General features: G+C 43.1%; 1 protein-coding gene across 5 annotated transcripts in view; it reads right to left on the bottom strand.

The window, feature by feature from the left end:
• ASPH (aspartate beta-hydroxylase) overlaps positions 1-16,942 on the bottom strand; it is a 456,780-nt gene that overhangs the window by 31,688 nt on the left and 408,150 nt on the right. For all 5 annotated transcript variants that reach the window (XM_033933439.1, XM_033933442.1, XM_033933441.1 and 2 more), the window contains 3 exons: positions 9,849-9,984; positions 7,524-7,615; positions 5,703-5,836 (listed from right to left, as the gene is read on the bottom strand). In XM_033933439.1, coding sequence (XP_033789330.1) covers positions 5,703-5,836; positions 7,524-7,615; positions 9,849-9,984 — 362 coding nt within the window. The remainder of the gene's footprint in view (positions 1-5,702; positions 5,837-7,523; positions 7,616-9,848; positions 9,985-16,942) is intronic.

Below are 16,942 nucleotides of genomic sequence, written 5' to 3'. Positions count from 1 at the left end.
CCCCCAAAAAAAAAAAGAGTACCAGGGTCCGTCTAACCCAGTATCCTGTTTCTAAAAGTGGCCAATCCAGGACAGAAGTACCTGGCAGAATCCCAAAGAGTAGCAAGATTTCATCCCAGGGCAAGCAGTGGCTTCTCCCATCTCACCCTCCATTGCTCCTCCTTCCCCAGCCCTTTATCGTCTCTTTCCCCTATTATCACTCCTCCTATCCCTCCTTCCTTGCAGAACCACTTGCTTCTCTTCTCCCTACATGACGTTTTCACCTCTCTCACCACTGCTCCTCCTATCCCTCCTTCCTCAACCCCTTGCTTCTCTCCTCCCTCCCTCCCTGTGATCCTTTCACCTATCCCCTACCACTGCCCCTCCTAACCTTTCTTCCTCAGCTTCTCACTGCCTCCTTCCCCTCTATATCTGTTCCATCTTCCCCCTCCCCTTGACCAATTAACATCCTCCCTCCTCCCATTCCTTTCTCACCCCATCTTGAGACCTTTCCCCTGCTGTGGTCCAGGCCTTATCCTGCAGCACGACTTCCATGGATGCCGCATAATTTGAAGCTGCTCTAGAGCAGGGTATTGGTGAAGCTTAGCTGCTGTATGTTGATAGGGGAAGTGGGATGAGCAAAGAGCCTGTGGAAGAGCTGTTCGTCGAGATGTGTACCAACATCTCAGCAGAACAGGAGGGCGAGGGTGTGCTGTGAGAGGGGACCATGGCCTCCTCATCACTGACTCTTCCTCTGCCACTGCAAGTGCTCCTACCAGCACTGTGGCTGCTGATTGGTGAGCACAGAAGTGAGGATCTCCCTGCTAGACACTGGATGGCAGAAACCTACTCTTGCTGTGAGGCTGCTGGTTTGAGTCCTCTGTATTGGGTGGCCCAGGGAAGGAACAAACGCTTCAAGGTGAGGGTTGGGGGCTACCTATGGCTGACTCTGCTGGACCCAGAAACAGGCAATTACATTAGAGCTTGATGTAATTTCCTGTTTCTGGATCCAGAAGAACGACTTCCACATGCCACATTAATCACGATTAAATATTTTCGGGCGTTAAACATTTAACATGCGCAATAAAGTCGATCCATTTGGCACTCCAGTAGTCACTTCATACAGTGTGAATAAACAATTATTCACATGAACTTGAAACCCCCTAACAAGAAGGCATGGTACCAGCAATGCCACAGTTTTTCAATCTGTGTAATAGAAGTCAGTGATGAAGAGTATCGAATGCTGCCAAAACATTGCAAAATACCAACAAAAAAACTTTGATGTTGGTCCAATCCTCAGTACATTGACTCAGTATTGTGGGCCTTATGAAATCCATACTAGAAATGGTCCAAACACATAACTCTTGATAGATGGTCTTCAAATTGCCTAAAAACCACCTGCTCAAGAATCTTTGCCACTGTTGGTAAAGAAGCTACTGGGTGAAAATTAGTACTCTCATTACACCCCAACACTTTTTAACTTTTTGGTCCACAATACATATCTTCAACAGCTCTGGAATGTTCCCACTTCTCAAAGACTTATTAACAATACTAGTCAATGTAGAAATAACTGTGGCAGGCATGTTCTTCAATGTAAGCAAAAATTGATCAAGCTATGGTAGGGGGTTAAGTATTAGTAATACTTCTGTAATATGCTTCTATGTTTTATGCTTTTGTAATAATTTGCCATAATATCAATAGTTTAATACTATGAATTTAGCACATACCATGAGTAATACGTAGTATTTCAAAGGAATTGAAAAATGCAATTTAATCATTATGAAAGAGGTCAGAATGCAAAACACAAAATAGCTAACCTTTGGCCTTAGTTATTATGCATGAAGTTCAGTAAATAGTGGTGGACTGATTAATGCTGGTTTAGTAAAATCAAAAACTTTAGATTAATAAGGCTCTTACAAGTGCATGCTTTAAACCGTCTCTTAGCTTTTGGGCATAGTAACAGCGCAAATGACGGCAGATAAAGACCTGTATGGTCTATCCAGTCTGCCCATTAGTTATACCCATTAAAAATACATGGTTAAATTAACTTGTCTCTTCTTTGGTATTTCTGATTCATAGTCCCCCTGATATTGTCCTAGGTTCCAAATGCTGAAGTTGCCATCCAAGCTCACTCCAGCCTATCCAACCATCCTATATGCAGGATATCTGCCATAAAGTCTGGCCAGTAACATCCTCAGGTTCCAAGTTACTGGAGTTCCCATTGATGCCCTCCCCAGCTCATTCTACACCAAATTACCACATATGGGACACAGACCATGCAAGTCTGTCCAGTACCGACCTTAGTTCTTTAATTTATATCCATCATTTTCTAATTAGTTCCTCTATATTGTGACAGGGAAGCTCCTGTCACAGGTAAAAAGACTGTGGGTCCAGTCAGAAATACTGCCCTTAAGGCTGTAAGCTCTAAAATAAAGCCTGTTTCTCCTGGTAAAAGCAGCAGGGTAGCACAACCAAATAACATGGCGGAAAAGCAGGGGTGGAGTCAGCCCAGGATTCTGGAAGGGAGGGTACTGAAACCACAAGCCAGTCCCTATTACTCCTTTCCCCAGGTTAGAGAAATCCAGGTAGAAGGGGGTGGAGCTGGTCACCGAGCCCTGCAACCAGGCAAACCTCAAATAGGCAGAAGGCAGAGTAATCAGGGAGGAGGAGGAGGCTCACCTGTTCCTGATTGTAGGAGCCCAGCAGCAAACCACGATAGCTGCTATCTCCCTTCTTCCCCGAGCCAGCCAGGAAAGTTCCCAGGACGCCAGCCCATCAGGGGAGAGAGATTACCTCCAGGGAAGTACAATCACTTTCCTAACACATTTTTGGGTGAGAGGCTGGAAGGTGTACCTGAAGGGGAAAATGATTGGAGAGGGCTAGCCAGCATTCAGAGAGGGGGAGGGGAAGAACCAGCAGAAGTGCAAGGCTTCATAGAGAGCCCTAGTGCCCTGGAGTCAGCATGGGAAATGCTCAGTGAGGAAGGCACTGAAGAATACATGTTTGGGGAAGACATGGACATTGAGTCTTGAGCTGGACAAGGCATGACAACAGTGTCTAATTAAGCAAAGCAAAAGTAATTCCTTGAACCTCAGTTCTCCTAAGTGCCCTTTGAATTAAAATTCTGGATGTTAGAGGCATGTTCGGGTGGGCTAGAAGACCTTCAGCATAAGGGAGGTTTGCCTGCACAACCTGGGTCCAGGTTGTGAACGTCCTTCAAAGGGAGGGACTAGGAGAGAAAGAGGAAAAATAATAAAAGCCAAAAACGTTTTTTTTTTTCAAAGTATAGTGGAAAGCTTGCTGGCACCTGCTGTGCTCAGCTGTGAATTAGCAAACCAGCTCTGGTTGGGAGAAGCCTTAGTCCTGAGAGTGAATACTACAGAGGCAGTGAAGAAACTGCAGAAGCATTTTTCTGATTTTTGTTTTCTGATTTCAATGTATTGAGGAAGATTGACAGTCCCAGGCGGAGGCACATTGAGCGTGCCCTGGACTTGTATAATATACGGTGAACTCAATGACTTTGCCCTGAGACAAGTGTGCATTCAGTGATGTTTTGTTTTGCACGTTAATAAACCCGATGAAGTATTGCGAAAAGTCCAGTTTCTGGGTTTTCCTTTGACCAACCATATAAAAGGCGCTCCTAAAAATCTTACCTGTGATCCGAGCCAGGGTTTCCCACCTACTCGGGGAGTGGCCCGGCCACAATATTTATCTCACGCTTTTTTGAATTCCAACACTGTTTTCCTCTCCACCACTTCCCTCGGGAGGCATACACAGCAGGAATCAGCTTACAGAATGTTTATAAATCTATGTCACAATTGGATTATTATAATACAGGATAATACAGGACATTTATCCCAAACACAACCTGAAATGAAATATGTATTTGAAAATGTATCTCTAAGTGTTTGTATTATATCTTTCTAGGTTCTGAGCACCTTACAATAGGACAGCATATCCAAAAGGGGAGTAAAAATGCCTCGTCACATTCAACCGACATGAAATAACAGACTCAACAGAAGGATCTTGGAGCAAGCTAATGAAGCAGTCTAATAACATGTATGTTAACAAAAAGGATACACATACAAAGCATGGACTAGGAACAGAAAGACATTAGAGCATACCTGGTCTCACTGGACAAGTTGTATTGCTCTGTGGTCCCTAGAAGGGGAAGGCCAACTGATTCTGGTTAGATGTTCCCTTTAACTAGGTCATACTAACCCACATACTTTTCTTGGCTAGTCCCAATGACAAAATAACAAACTCATTGCTTCATCTTAATGGTCATGACTACCCGATTATTAAATCTATCAAAATTCTGGGAGTCACACTGGACCAACATTTAACACTAGCAGAACACACAAACTTAGTGGTACAAAAATACTTTTTTACATTGTGGAAACTAAGAACCATAAAAATATATTTTGATCTTTTATCGTTCAGACTATAGGTGCAGGCATTAGTTTTATCTATTTTAGACTATTGTAACATCATCTATTTAGGAGCACCCAAAAAAATTCTAAGGAAATTAAGGATAATTCAGAATACAGCAGTTCGATTGATTTTTGGTTTAAAAAAGAACAACCATATTAGTCTATATTATAGTTTACTTCATTGGCTGCCTTTGGAGGCAAGAGTATTATTCAAATTTTCCTGTATCTGCTTTAAGCTGATATCGGGATTGTCTCCAGCTTACCTTTTTCCTCATTTTATGTTGCATAGACCATCAAGAGAAACTAGAAACTTCTACTTATTTGCTTATCCAAAAATTAATGGGTGTAGATATAAGTCCTTCTTATATCAAGCTGGTAGGCAACAATCTTGGTTAGGTAAATGTATTTAGCAAGCTATGTTATCCTATTGCAGTTTTCGGAAATTAATTAAGACCACTTTGTTCGATAAGTTTATTACTTGGTGAGTTTTATTATTGAAATTCTATTTTACAAGTATTTATTTTTTTACTATATTATTGTATTTCGCCGATTGTCCAGCTCTTTTTAGTGTAAACCTCTTAGAACTTTTGGTTATGGCAGTATAAAAGAATAGAGTTATTATTATTATTATTAGAGACAATGGAACTTTTTCAAGAATGGGGTATGTAAGAGATATCCAGCTTACAGCTGCGGGATTTTGTATTTTAATAGTTGGCTAAACTGACAGGCTTTGGCTTTGTACTAACATAAGAACTGCCATACTGGGACAGATCGAAGGTCCATTAAGTCCAGCATCCTGTTTTTAACAGTGGCCGACCCAGGTCCCAAGTACCTAGCTAGATCCCAAGTAATAAAACAGATTTTATGCTGCTTATCCTAGGAATAAGCAGTGGATTTCTCCAAGCCATCTCAATAATGGCCTATGGACTTCTCTTTTAGGAAATTATCCAAGCCTTTCTTAAATCCCGCTAAGCTGATTTCACCACATTCTCCGGCAACAAATTCCAGAGATTAATTACACATTGTGTGAAGAAATATTTTCTCCAGTTTGTTTTAAATCCTACTTAGAAGCTTCATATTTGTGTATATAAATATGAAGCAAAGACAATACTCTTTTGTAATTTACTAGTCAGTCTCACATCCTTTGTCACACTGCATATTACCAAAACATGATAATGCTGTGGAGGTTAGCTTATATGTGAAAACAATGACCAATTTCTAATGCACTGCATATATATTGTAGAATGGTTCTATGGTTGTCAATAAAAATTATTGAAAGTTAGAGCATACCTGGTCTCATTGGCACATCGGATTTGGCAACCTGTTTTGGGAACCACCAAGCCCAAGTGCATCCTCAGCCTACAATTTGTTGGCCCCGTATGAGGCCACACATGGGTCCCCGGATGCATGACTGAGTACTTGATCTGCAAAGAAACAGATACATTTCTCAAAAAAGAATAGTTTACTAATTCTAAAGAGAACAATAGACAAATGGCAACTTGGCAATCTCATATTCTGGCACAAGCATACCACTCATATCATCTTTAAATCTGGGTTTCTTATTTGCAAACCTCTGAAGCAACAGACTCACTTCACTGCTAATATCAAATAAGACTGCTGTAGTGTGCTAGGAACACAACACTTTTGAAAACACAACTGTATGTCATCTAGTGGGGTTGTGAATACATCCCATTGAATGTAGAATATGAAAGGGCAAACTTTCATGGTCTGAATCCCGCAAAGGAAATGGTTTGGATAAGCTGGAGTGAGCTTCAGTGGCAACTCCGGTAGCTGGAACCTAAGGACAGTACAGGGCGGACTTCTAAGATTTGTGACCCAGAAAAAACAAGGGGAAAAAAAAAAGACGATTCAATCATGAAATTGTAATGCATGTAGTTACAAGGCACACTGGATGGACTATTCAGGTTTTTACCTGCCGTCATTTACTATGGTACTATGTAGCCTTTTCAACAGGACTTGATTTCAGGATATGCAACCTTGCCAAGTGGGGAATAAATGATGCTGAACAATATGACAACTAGGCCTCAGAGCAATAAAGTAATGGCAAGGAGCAGCTTTCTACCAAACAGGAGACAGCTAGTGGCTTAGTGGTTAGAGCAATGAGCTGGGAGTGAGCAAAGCTAAGGTTCAAATCCCACATTTGCCACTAATACTCCTGATCTTGGGTAGGTCACTTTACCACCCTTTGCTTCAGGTACCTATTTACCTTCTCATTCTATATCTTAGTGCTAAGTATTAGGCACCAAGTTTGCACACAGTTTATAGAATTAGCAGTACCTGAATGTAAACCACTTAGGATATAAGTGGTTTATAAATAAATAAATAAAATTGGCATTTACATGCATAAGTTTTAGGTGCTATTCTATAAACATGCGCCAAAGTTGCTTAGTTTGTAGCTGTGAGGGGAACATACATGTGAGAGGACCATAGGCAGGCCATTGTATGTTGCCAAGTGACATGCACAATTTATGGGATAGTGTCAGTTGCGAACACTGCAGGGTACTTTTAGGTGTACTAACTTTCAACAGCCTCTGAGCTGCCCTTAGTGGGCATGCCTACATTTTGAAATGTAAATGTGTCCTTGCTCTACTACACAGTAACTGTTTAGGTGCGCCTAAGTGCACACAAAAGGTTGACCCTTGATGCTCCACAAAAATGAAAATCTGCAAGAACAAAAACTCTGGAGATGTTCAAGGTGCAGGCTTTATTAAAAATACAGTTCAATAATCCACATGAAAATATATTTAGGACCCAAAACATTGGGGACTATGGACCCAACACGGTCCGTGTTTCGACAATGCTGTCTTCCTCAGGGGTCCCTGGAGGTCCTGATACAGAAGCTCGTGGATTAGAGGCTAAAAACAATCTTGGATGTAACTCTGTGCGGATGAGAAGTTTTCTTTACATATATTTTATAGCAGACCCTTTGGTAAAATACTGGGGGAACTAATTTAGACTTTTCAACTCCTATCGCTGTATGCTATGAAAAATGGGGCTTCACAAAGGTATCACTTTATATTCATTTTTGATGTTTATTAAACTTTACTTATATAAAAATGTATATAATAATTTTATGGTTAGTGAACTTACCTGGCCTCGTCTGCATCCTGTAGATTCTGGAAACCTTTCCAGTAAAGCACATGTTTTTAGGGCTGCATTGCAAGCATTTTCACTTTTTTTCCCTGCAATATGAAAAGAACAACTTGGAATTAGTAAAACAGTTTAGAGTATTAGCATCAGAAATGACAGTGGCACATTTTGAGACATTTATCTAGCTGCTTGATTATGGATGCAGGAATGTTAAAGAGGTACTGTAGAACAAATGCAAAAATAAGAAGGAGGAGCCCAAAGCATCTGAGCCAATCAGGGTCTTAAGCCCCTCCCCAGTGCATCATGTGAAGGGAGTAACCTAAGGCCCAGTGTTGTCGGCGAGAGAGGAGGAGCAGGAGGTGTTTTCAGTACCTCCTACTCTCAATTTTTAAGATACGGGGTACAAGGCACGGAGGCCTGGAGGGGTAGGGGGCCTCCAGTGGCAGGAGAAAGTGGGCATCCCTCCTGCCATTTTTGGGGGGAGTAGAGGGGAGGTCCTTCATGTCAGGAGGGAGTGGGCATCCCTTCTGCCATTTGTTTTAGGTTCGGGTGGGTTGCCGCATTTGTTGGGGGGGGGAGTCAGTACGCGATTGTCAGGGGTCATTGGGGGAGGGCCATCAGCAGCGGTGGTGGATTTTTTTCATTTTTTTTTAATGAGACAGATATTTTGTGTGTATAATACAAGCAAAATATCTGTGCCATTGAAAAAACTGAAAAAAAAAACCAGGCAGACCTGTCGGTATCACAGTTAGCCAAAAACAAAAAATGGAATTGTCCAAAGAAGAATGATGTGCACTAAAATAGTGTCCACAAACTCATCTGTAGATGTAGAGATCTTTATTCTTCCAATGTCATCATGGTACAATCAATGATTCAATGACTCGACACGTACATGTTTCGGCCAACAGGCCTGCCTCAGGAGTCTTGAGAATCACAAGATAAAAATGAACTTACTGCCAAAAACACATGGACGCTACCAATATTCAAATAAAATTGGCGCGTTGAACAACTCAAACCGACTAAGATTGAGACGCCCCAAGACAAAGTTAGACAAGTTCCTGCTGAACCAAAACGTACGCAGGTAGGGCTGGTCTCAGTTAAGGCACTGGTCTTTGACCTAGGGGCCACCACGGTAGTGGACTGCTGGGCACGATGGACCACTGGTCTGACCCAGAAGAGACAATTCTTATGTTCTTAACCGGGTTTTAGGATCGGTAAAACCGATGCTAAATAGCCAAGCGATGTAAATGAATCAATTGCTTGGCTATTTTGCATCGGGTTATATTTGCATGGCTGGATTGGAAAATGTGCGATCGAGGGGAAAAACACGCGTGGGCCATTTAGTGAATTGGGTCGATTAGCAGCGATCGTCGCTAAAACTGTAAAAACAGGTTTAGTGACTATCGTTGACTTTAGTGAATATGGGGCTAGATTCATTAAAACCCCCTTACCTGTCTGATCCAGTTCCGATCCTGTTCCGAGTCTTGCTGGGAGACCCATTCATTAAAGGCTCCCCATGCAAATGACCTAATCGGGAACACACCCACAAGCGATCCCACGATGCATGCACAGACCATCATTGATGGCTGTACACACGATCCGCGCATGTGCTGTTCTCCTGCACCAGCGAGGTCAAAACAAAGGGGGGAAGAGTTGGGGAAGTAATGGCAGGCAAAGTTAGACATGGTCTAGGGCTGAGCCAGGCCCGATCTCGTCTCCCGACGGGACTCACTGCAGCCTCTTTTTAAAAAAACCGAGGGGGGGGGAACTGCCAGACTATGGAACAGAACACGAAACCTACCCCGAATCTCCTGCTCTCTGCTGCTCTTCCCTGCAGTGCGAGCCCGTGGTTTTAAAGTGGGGCTGCACTGTGGGGAAGGGCGGCAGAGAGCAGGAGTGTTGGGGTGGCACTTTTCCCCTCAGACTCAATTTAGTAGATGGAGAAGCAGGCTTGCTGCTTGAACACATGAGGCAGGCAGGGTGGCAGAGAGTAGGTTTTTTTCAGGGCTGCAGGGCTGGTATTTCAGGGCGGGAGAGAGCAGGAAAGGAGTGAGCGACTGGTTCTCATCAGTCGCTTGGTTTTGGATCAGCCAGCCCAGTCAGTGTACCTGAAAAATGTTGGTGAATCGCTTCCTTCCTAGATTTGCATGCTATTTCCCTCATTTGCATGCGTGGATCGGATTGGGTGTGGACAGTATCAGTCAGAAGATTAGTGAATCGGGTTGGGGTCGCAAACTGATCAGTGCACGATCGGTTTGCTTAGTTAATCTAGCCCTTAGCCCTTAGCTCACCGAAGCAGAAAGAAATTGCAAAGGTGTTAATTACCTTGTTGCCACAATGTATACTGGCTCCAGTCTCCTTTTTCTCGCAGATTTTCTTCTTCAGGAATGAAAAGTCCTTTAGCTTTATCCATCACAGCAAGCCCTTCATCGCGAATGAGTTTCCAATTTCTTTCCAAAGACTGCAAGAGAGAAAACTCGTAAATCACAGCTGCCTGTTTAGATTTAGGGACAGTTTATTTAGCTCTGTCCTTAGGTTAATATTCAGAACAATTTATGAAGTTAGCTTTGAAGCTCAATTGTATCTGTTCAAAATCCAAACCTGGGGATTATACAACTTTTGGTCTCACAAGTTGATATGGCCAAAACTTATATGGATAGAAGAGAGAAGGAACTGTGTGCATTTTTAGTGAATATCCCTGACCCTCTCATGGCCACACCTCCTACTGAGTTACACACTAATCTTTAGAGAACAGTTCTTGGGTCCGATACTATTCATTATCTTTATAAGGGACTTGACAGAAGGGCTCCGAGGTAAGATAACATTATTTGCCGATGACGCCAAACTAAGCAATGTAGTGGGCAAAAGCACAATGGATAAAAATTCAATGCTCGACAATATGATGTACGATCTAATCTTACTAAAGAGCTGGTCTAAAACATGGCAGCTCAGCTTCAATGCCAAAAATTGCAAAGTTATGCACCTAGGTACCCAAAATCCATGCAGGATCCTAACAAGAACGGTAGCAGAACGGGACTTAGGGGTGATCGTCAGTGAGGACATGAAGGCTGCCAATCAAGTGGAGCAAGCTTCTTCCAAGGCAAGACAAATCATAGGTTGCATACGCAGGGGTTTCGTCAGCCGTAAGCCTGAAGTCATTATGCCTTTGTATAGATCCATGGTGAGACCGCACCTGGAATACTGTGTGCAATTCTGGAGGCCGCATTACCGTAAGGATGTGCTGAGGCTGGAATTGGTCCAGAGAATGGCCACCTTGATGGTCTCGGGGCTGAAGGATCTCCCGTACGAAGAACGGTTAGATAAATTACAGCTATACTCGCTCGAGGAGCGCAGAGAGAGGGGAGACATGATCGAGATGTTCAAGTATCTCACGGGCCGCATCGATGCAGAGGAGGATATCTTCTTTTTCAAGGGTCCCACGGCAACAAGAGGACACCCGTGGAAAATCAGAGGCGGGAAACTGCACGGTGACACCAGGAAATTCTTTTTCACCGAAAGGGTGGTAGATCGCTTGAATGTTCTTCCACTTCAGGTGATTGAGGCCAGCAGCGTGCCTGATTTTAAGGCCAAATGGGTTCAACACGTGGGATCTATTCGCAAAGTAAAGGCAGGGGAGGGTCATTAGGGTGGGCAGACTGGATGGGCCGTGGCCCTTATCTGCCGTCAATTTCTATGTTTCTATGAATTCCTCTCATATGGGGAAAGTTTAAAAAGGTTGGTGCTCTTCAGATTGGAAAAGAGACGACTGAGGGGCGAAATGATTGTGGTCTACAAAATCTTAAGTGGGGTAGAACGGGTAAAAGTGAATTAATTTTTCAACCTTTCAAAAAAAAAAATACAAAACTAGGTGACACTCAATTAAATTACATGAGAATACTTTCAAAACAAATACGAGGAAATATATTTTTTTAAACTCAAAAATAGTTAAGCTCTGGAGCTCTTTGCCAGAGAAAGTGGTTACAACAGTTAGCATAGCCAGGTTTAAGAAAGGTTTCGACAAGTTCCTGGAGGAAAATGCTTCCACATGCTATTGAGACAGATGTGGGGAAAGCCACTGCTTGCCCTGTATCGGCCGTTGTTGGAAACTGGGTTGGATCTGACCCAGTATGAGCATTCTAATGTTATGTTATATTCAATCAGCGCTGATGATTATTAGCTCCCTATTATAAGTACTAATTGGCTCGTTAATTAAATTGTGCATGTTAACTGGATACACACCCATATCTGCATTTACAATTTTGAGCACCTTATATAGAATTAGGGTGTAATTGTGTGAATTGATACAAAAATGTCAAATGTCATACAGCTATGGTAACAGTTACTGTGGTTATGTTCTGCTACATGTTAATTCATATGCATAGAAGATAATTCTGTAATGGGGAGCCTAGTAAAGGCACTGGTTATGGCACTTATTTTAAATAGGCTCTTATTTTCCTTTATAGAATATTAGCACAAGTGACCAAAAATGAATGTGAATGTATTTCTTCACGAAGAGCCACTAATGAATTGTGATCGTCTTGTAATATTCCTTTTACTGACAAGATTTTGTCCGTAATAAGCTGCAGAGTAGTGCTGCCCGATTCACGATTCGAATCGGTTCACCGATTCACTTTGGGTGAATCAATTCGAATCGATTTAAAACAACGAAAAAAATTGGCTTCCCCTCCCCCCTCGCCCCCTAAAGCAGGAGCGGCAGCGCTGCTCTTGCTGGCCAGCCGATGCCACACCTGCTTTAGAGGGCGAGGAGGAAGGGTCAGTCGCAAAGTGCTGCTGTCCAGTTCCCCCCTGGTATCAAGTTCCCCCCTGGCATCTAGTTTCCCCCCTTGGCGTCCCGCTTTCCCCCTGGCCTCTCCGCACTGTTTACTTTATAGAAGCAGCCTACAGAGAAGATCGCGGTACTAGTGATCTTTTCAAACTGCTTTGCAGCTGTTTCCTCCGCCATGATCCTGCCTCTGATGTCAGAGGAGGGGCGGGACTGCAGCAGAGGAAACAGCTCAAAGCAATTTGCAAAGATCGCTAGTACCGCGATCTTCTCTGCAGGCTGCTCCTATAAGGTAAACGGTGCGGGGAGGACAGGAGGGAAGCCGAACACCAGTGGGAGGCCAGGGAGAACACGCAGGCCTTCCAGGGGTGTGTGTGTATGTGAGCAGTCCTTTGGGGTGGGGGGGACAGGCCTTCAGGGGGGACAGGCATGCAGGCCTTCAAGGGGGAGGGGACAGGCCTTCAAAGGGGGGCAGGCAGACCTTAGGGAGGGATGGAACAGAAAGGGAGAGAAGTTGGACACAAGGGATGGTGTGGAGGGGGGATAGACTGGATAGTCGGGTAGTTGGGAAAAGAAAGGGAGAGATGGTATACCCTGGGGTAGAAGGGAAGAAGGGAGAGATGCTGGATGAAAGGGTAGTTAAAAAAAGGTGGATCTGTCAATGGACACAAAAAAAGGAAAGATGCCAGACCTTCAGGGGAGGAAAGGGAAATGGAAGGGGAGGACAGAGATAGAAGATTGATGGTTAGCACAGAGAAAGAAGAAAAGAAGGAGACCCTGGCATGCAAGTTATCAGAAGACAACAAGAGCCTGGGACCAACAAGATTTGAATATTGACCAGACATCACAAGGTAGAAAAAATAATTTTATTTTCTGTTTTGTGATTATAATATATCAGATTTGAAACGTGTATCCTGCCAGAGCTGGTGTTAGACCGCAAATGTGAGCTAGGATTTAACAGAGAGAGGAAAGGTCCTTTTTGTTTCTTTATTTTGTTTACACCATAGCACCAGTGTGGTTAGGAGAGGGCAAAGGGGGTGAACAGGCTATAAAATAAACCCACCAGGATGTTTGAAAAAAAAACAACAAACCAACACACCCAATTGAGAAGGAAAATCGAATCGAATCGAAAAACCAATTCAATAGGCTGAATTGAATCAAATTTTTTTTCCTGAATCGGGCAGCACTATTGCAGAGCGATATCTCCCTCATTGGTGGGTGATTGTGCCTCATGTTTTTGCCATTTAGAAGCAGGCACTGAGCTTGAGGCTTGCTCTGGCTTCACAGATTTGGCAGACATTTAAAGCAGACAGTAGAAGTAGTCAGTATTAGCAGGAATTTTCTTCTTCTTGCTAGAAAGGAGTTATTAAACACCTGATTCTTGTAAGGAAAATCAAGAACTTAACTCTCAAACATCCATGTTAGATGAAGCTCACCAGCGCCCCCTCCCCCCATGAATGTGAATTTATGATGCAGTAACAGATCAGCCCTATAGATGGTGCAAATGCTCGGGCCTAGATATTAGCACAAACATGCATAGATAATAGAATGGAGACCAAACACACTGAGCAATGTGGGTAAAAGACAATTTATTTGATAACTGACAAATCATACTGTATAAATGAATACAAAAACAGTAATATAAACGATCATATTGATAAAACAGGTAATAAGTATACATCCAAAGGTGCTTCTATAGTACAGTGAACCTTAATTATGAACTAGTAAAAAGTTCATTATACTGAAGAACTGCTGAGAGTTATAAAGTGCACAGGCATACTATGCAGAAAATAGTGAACAAGTGCAATTTTTTAAAAAAACCATTATTACTTACCTAGAGGGAATCAATAAAATACACTTCTTTCAGTTAAACATCACACATGTTTCTTAGAAATTCCCATCCCTCTTGCTTTTACTGGATTTAATTTAAATAATTTTTTATCTAAACACCTTGCTGAAAAACCAAATACTAATTATGGTAATATAGATAAATAAAGGCTGATAAGTGTAATCCAAAGACTGTATATCATTTGCATATACAAATACCTTTATTCCAGTTTTCTCTATCTTCACAACATATGGGGCTAAATTCAAATTCAAAGAGTAGGACAGAACACATCCTCCTGTGACAAAAATGACTATACTTAACAGCATCAGGAAATCTAACCTTCCCATAACAGAGGCAGTTGCTTCCCGGATGGACAGTTTTCAAACCACCACAAATATCCAGCAGTGTCACTAAAACTATCTCAGTATTTTAGCCACTACAAAATCCTGAATAGACTGAATGAAAAGCCAAGTGGACCTCTAACTGACATAAAACCACTTTCTCAAGACTTTGGCTATAGTGGCCAAATTTGAGACTGGTTGATACACTGACACAACTGCCCCCCACTCCCTACACCCCATTCACATTGTTTGTAAAACTGGAAGAACTATTATCTTATTACAATTAAGAGGAACATAACCTCCTGCAATGACATATCAGTCAAGAAATTACTGGTGCCACGTTCACTACCAAATGTTTAACTATTCATGCTGGACTAGATGCGGACTGCATATCCTGGAGAATTTTACATATCTTCAGAGGGTGGCAGATGTATGGAATAGTCTCCCGGTAGAGGTGGTGGAAACAAAGACTGTGCCCAAGTTCAAGAAAGCATAGGACAGGCATGTGGGATCTCTTAGGGCAGGGGTCGGCAACCTGCAGCTCGCAAGCCACGTGGCTCTTCTTGCATGTGGCTGCAGCTCTCCCAACCCTGATCCTTTAATCTCCCTCCTAACCCCACGATCCCCCTCCCGGGATACCAAACTGAGGTATTTGGTGGTCCAGCGAGGGACTTTGTGGCAGGAGCGTAGCCCTCTTGCTCCTATTCCTCACGGCTGCCTTGTAAAATAGCTGCCAGCCTGCTGTGACCTCTCACAGCTGCTCACAGCATTTCCTGTAGTACCGCAAGCTGCTGCAAGAGGTTGCAGCAGCCATTTTAGAAGGCAGCTGTGAGGAGTCAAGAGCGAGAGGGTCACACTCCTCCTACAAAGATTCCCGCTGGACTACAAGGTACCTTGGTAGGTCCGGGGTGGGGGGGGAGGCGGCAGAATTTTAGGGTTGGGAGGGAGATTAAAGGGTTGCGGCATGGAGAGGGGAGAGAATCTTGGCTATGGATTGGGGGGAGGGGCAGGGGGGAGGGATGAGAGGTGCAGAGACCTGTGAGGGGTTGGAAGGGAGATAAGCTACACCTCACCGGTTTTTGTAAACTTGGGTCAAACATTTTGGACAAATTGCCTCTTTGTTCTAAAAAGGTCGACGACCCGTCTTAGGGAAAGGAGATAGTGGATGCTGTGGATGGGCAGACTGGATGGGTCATTTGGCTTTTATCTGCCTTGATGTTTCTGTGTCTCAGTTGAACAGGATGATCAGGAAATCATATATGCTTAAAAGAATCCTCTCTCACTCTAATACCTATACCATAGCCAACCACATTTCACCATGTAGTTTGAAATCCATGTCACAACCAGATGGCACACTATCTCCAAAGGGGCAGCCGCAGGTGTATCATGGTCTGGATCTGGAACATTGCCCACCTCACTGCTGTAACCTCACGCAAGCGCTTTCCTGCGTTTGTACGTGATTAGACTCCACCTCACAATCACGTACAGATGCAGGAAAGCGCTTGCGTGAGGTTACAGCGACCGCCGGAGGTGACTGCCGGACACTTGTGGAGTGGACAACGAGGGCCTCAAAAGAGTATCTAGCGAGCTGCGAGTTTGAGACCGTTGGTGCATTGCACCATTCATCATTACATGTGTCCAAGGGAGAAAAAAAAAAGGATTGAGCCTCAGCAGCATTTAGAAAGCAAAACAACATGTAGATCATTCTAAATGTATACCCTAGATGTATTGCTAGCATGATTTAATGATTTTGAATATTACCACATCAGATTTTTGTTTGAAATAAATTTTAGAATTATTATGACAGATGGAGAACCAGTAATTTCTGTTAGATGGGCCCAGGTCCCAGTCAGTTTGATCCTGATGAAGAATTTAGACATGACCACTCACAGTAGTTATACATAGAGCTGATGCAAATACTCGCATCTAAATGTCTGAGACATGCAGGCAACTTATGGTATTATATACTACATGGGTACCTGGAAGCTCTACTCTGATTGTGCCCACGTGTACATCTTCCTTGTAAAACACTATGCAAAATGTATGCATATTTACAGAACAGAGCTTAGATAGAATACTGGCATGTATGTGTGTGTTTGTGTGCACATACACATGTATATATGCAAGAATTCTAAACATTTCAGGCCTGATTCTATAAACAGTGCTTAAATTGGTTGGTGCCTAGGAAAATGGCACCTACTGCATTTCATTCAAAGTGGGTCATGCATTTGGGCTGCAAAACCCAAGGGAACAGTACAGTTTAGGAGGTGAAGAACTTTTGTGCATGAAAGAGGAGCGGGACTTGGATGGGGTAGTATGTGATGATCTTAATGTGGCCGAAAACCCGACTGGCTAGGACAGGGTTGGGGACCACTGTACTGGACTGTAAGCTCTATTGAGAAGGGACTGTCTCTCTAATATGGGTGTAGCATATACCCGCTAGTCCTTTAGAAATGATAAATACTAG

Source organism: Geotrypetes seraphini, chromosome 2, assembly GCF_902459505.1.
Source record: "Geotrypetes seraphini chromosome 2, aGeoSer1.1, whole genome shotgun sequence".
Lineage (NCBI taxonomy): Eukaryota > Metazoa > Chordata > Amphibia > Gymnophiona > Dermophiidae > Geotrypetes > Geotrypetes seraphini.
Note: the sequence above shows the minus strand (reverse complement) of the source record. Positions and strands in the feature narration are given on the sequence as shown.